A 3,355-nucleotide genomic window follows, 5' to 3' on the forward strand; every position below is an offset into this window, starting at 1 on the left:
AAGCTCTGCTGTAACCTGCGTTCCTGTTGTTCAATAAACTTCTGTTTTACTGGCTGGATAAAAGTCACTGTGGGGTCCAGGAAGAGGGGTGCAGGGCTGGACTCCCCCAGACTCCCTGACAGATGGGCACCAAGATTCTCAAGAGCCATCAGTGAGTGTGGGTAGCTCAATTCTGCAGTGCTCAATTTGGGGCCTGATTTTCGGGGCCGGGGGAGGGTGCTCAGTACTTTGAGAACCAGGCCCCTTTAAAGTGGCTCAAGTTAGGCATCCAAAATCACTAGTCCCTTTTGGAAATCTTGACCCGGGTTAAAAATCAGCATTGATACCTTTGCTGTGATCTTTTCTTTTTAAGCTCTTAGAGATCGAGGGACTATTTCCTGATGAGTCAGTATACAGATTCGTCCCCTTCCTTTCAAATATCTAGACACCCTAATCAAAATGTATTGAAAGCTCTCATGTGTTTTCATTTTCCTCTCTGTAGAATCACTCTGCCTCTATGACTGAAGTAACCTGAGCTGGAAGATGGCAAGAGAAGCTATTTTTATTACCCTTCAGTACAATGCTCCAAGACACACAGTTACTAAATGTCCAACTCTGACGACCAGTATTATGTTATGTCTAGTTAGAGGCTGATGTTTTGTACATTTTTTGTATGAGGAAGTGATGTAGCTTGCCCTGATTTTTTTGTCAGCTTTAATATATTTATGCCAGAATTTAAAAACAAACAAACAGACAGAACCCAACCTCTTTTCTTGTTTAAAGTGTGCACTGAGGAACTACATCTATGGAATTGTTGATGTTGTTATGTGATATTTGTACACAGACTTTTTTTTGTTTTATATACATTGAAATAAAATAATTATAATAATTCACTTTTACCTTTTGTTAGCATAGGAAACGCTTTGGACAAAGGGACAGATTCTGATCGCAGGAATCTTAGTGTAAATCTGTTTTAGCTGCATAAAGATACTTCAGATTAGGCTGAGATCAGGAATCTAGCCCGAAGGGTACTGACAACAAGTGATAAACCCTCGGGCTCTGGTTCAACAAGTTACTTAAGCATGGGATATGTTCTCTTTAAGTATGGGAATAGTCCACTTGAAATTGATGGGACAGCTAATGTGCTTAAAGTTAGGAAGGTGTTTAGACTCTTGCTGTATCAGGGCCTGATTGAGCTGGGGCAGGAGGAGGATTGTGCTAGTTCTTAGAGAATAGCTAAAATAATGTCAGTGTTTTTAATGGATTTTTGTGAGAATAAGTTGGTCACTTTAAAAAACGCTAGAATATTCTGCAACAATGACCCACGGTACTCCAGTTGACAATAGGATTGATGCAGGGCCCAATTCCATTCAGCTATACGCACACAACTCCTACTTGAAGTCAGATGTGCATATTTAAGGGCAGAAATAGGGTCATACAGGCGTGAGGCCATTACTGTGGATTTCCACAGTATTTTTCTGAGGTGGGAGTGTCCATCTTTCATAACTGCATTATGGTGTGTGATAGACCAGGCCAGTTGGGAACTGCAGAATAGTAGAAGGGAGATATACTGGCCACTAGATAAGCAGTTTTCTGTTCCCTGAGTGACCAGAGCAGGGGCTGCTCCAGGCTAATGAGAACACCTGACTGGCAAGCACCTGGCTCTAATTAAAACCCCTCTGATGCTATAAAAGGCCTCACTCCAGTCAGGTGAAAGGGAGCCAGAGGAGAGGAAGTGTGTGAGAGGAACTGGGAGCAAGAGGCGCAAGAAGCTGCGAGTGAGTAGGCACACTGCTGGAGGACTGAGAAGTACAAGCGTTATCAGACATCAGGAGGAAGGTCTGGTGGTGAGGACAAAGAAGGTGTTGGGAGGAGGCCATGGGGAAGTAGCCCAGAGACTTGTAGCTGTCACACAACTGTACCTGGAGGCGCTCTAGACAGCTGCAATCCACAGGGCCCTGGGCTGGAACCTGGAGTAGAGGGTGGGCCTGGGTTCCCCCAAACCTCCCAACTCCTGATTAAACACAGGAGGAATTGACCTGGACTGTGGCTTCTACCAGAAGGGAAGGTCTTGGGGCTGTTTCCTGACCCATAGGGTGAATCTGTGAGGCGAGCAAATCCGCCAATAAGCGCAGGACCCACCAAGGTAGAGGAGGAACTTTGTCACAGGTGTCATAACATGAAGCTTGCACTTAATCTGTGACCTTAGTTACACTGGTCCAAATGAAAAGCAAAACCACTAAAGTCAAGGGAGTTATTTGGGCTTTGGACTGGTGTGACCAAGAGGTCAGTTTGGCCCTGATAATCTCCATGGGGTCTGGCACTGTTTCATTCAGAGCCTCCAATGAGCCATAAGAATAAATGGCACAGTCCATAATAGCTGAGTCTGCATTTTTTGTAAATCATATCGTACAGAGTTTTTAACAAACCTGCTCTTTTACAGTTTGCACAGTATTATTAAAAATAAACTAAGGGGAGGCCATTTACAACACACAGAACCAGAGCAGTGGTTTCACTTTGTGGCTTTTACTCGTTCCTAAGGTTTTCCTGCCTCTCATGTTTCTAGCATGGTGATAACTGATGTATATCCCTTTTAAGGAATGGAGCCTCTCTGTACTTTCACTGGAATGTTTACCTGACTCTTTCAAGTTGGTGGTTCTTGGCTTTTTTGTATACCATATTTTTTTTCCAAAACAGATTTGGGGAGGGGGGTGTCACAAAAAACCTTGCATCCAGGGTTCTGTCATTTGTTTTTTGAAGAAATGCTGGGATGGTTCTTTGTTTCTTGCCTTACCCGTGATTCATCTGGCTTGGTATTGTCTTGGGAATCAACTTTTTGCCTTGGGAATGGCAGAATGTAGACATGGGACTGGTTTTAGGGTTCCTGAGCAACCCACGGTGGAACCACTGATAGGTCTCAGGTTTCCACGCTCGGGCCTTGAGCCAAAGCCCAATGAAATCAGTGGGAATATTTCCACTGACTTCAGCAGGTATTAGATCAGGCCCCTACTTCCCGCTGTACTAGGAAGAGACTTACTTGCTAGCAAAGGTTCCCAGGAGCGGATGCTCCTCTCTTTTGCTGCTGTCGTAGATGTGACAAACCTGTGCTCTCTAACCTGCTCTCTGCAATAGCAGCTCAGCCATTTTCAAACACCAGTAGAAAAGAGGTGAGAAAGAACCATGTTTCCGTCAGCTGGGTGAGGTAGATCCAAAGTGTGCAGGTCTGCCTCTTACCGGTTCTTCCCCACTACAGCTGAAACCAGATTAGTGAGAAAAGTTCTACCATTGATTCCCTTACTTGGATGAACGGAGACTTTTTTAAGAACCATCCTTTCCAGGTTATTAGAGAGACAAGGTGGGTGAGGTAATATCTGTT

At 44.4% G+C, this 3,355-nt stretch overlaps 1 protein-coding gene across 3 annotated transcripts in view; it reads left to right on the forward strand.

The window, feature by feature from the left end:
* PLPPR1 (phospholipid phosphatase related 1) overlaps positions 1-1,167 on the forward strand; it is a 215,700-nt gene extending 214,533 nt beyond the window's left edge. For all 3 annotated transcript variants that reach the window (XM_075067528.1, XM_075067527.1, XM_075067529.1), the window contains exon 8: positions 482-1,167. In XM_075067528.1, the coding sequence (XP_074923629.1) occupies positions 482-514 (33 nt within the window). In that variant the 3' untranslated portion in view covers positions 515-1,167. The remainder of the gene's footprint in view (positions 1-481) is intronic.
* Positions 1,168-3,355: the final 2,188 nt, after the last annotated feature.

Source organism: Chelonoidis abingdonii, chromosome 6 (genome assembly GCF_003597395.2).
Source record: "Chelonoidis abingdonii isolate Lonesome George chromosome 6, CheloAbing_2.0, whole genome shotgun sequence".
Taxonomy (NCBI): domain Eukaryota; kingdom Metazoa; phylum Chordata; order Testudines; family Testudinidae; genus Chelonoidis; species Chelonoidis abingdonii.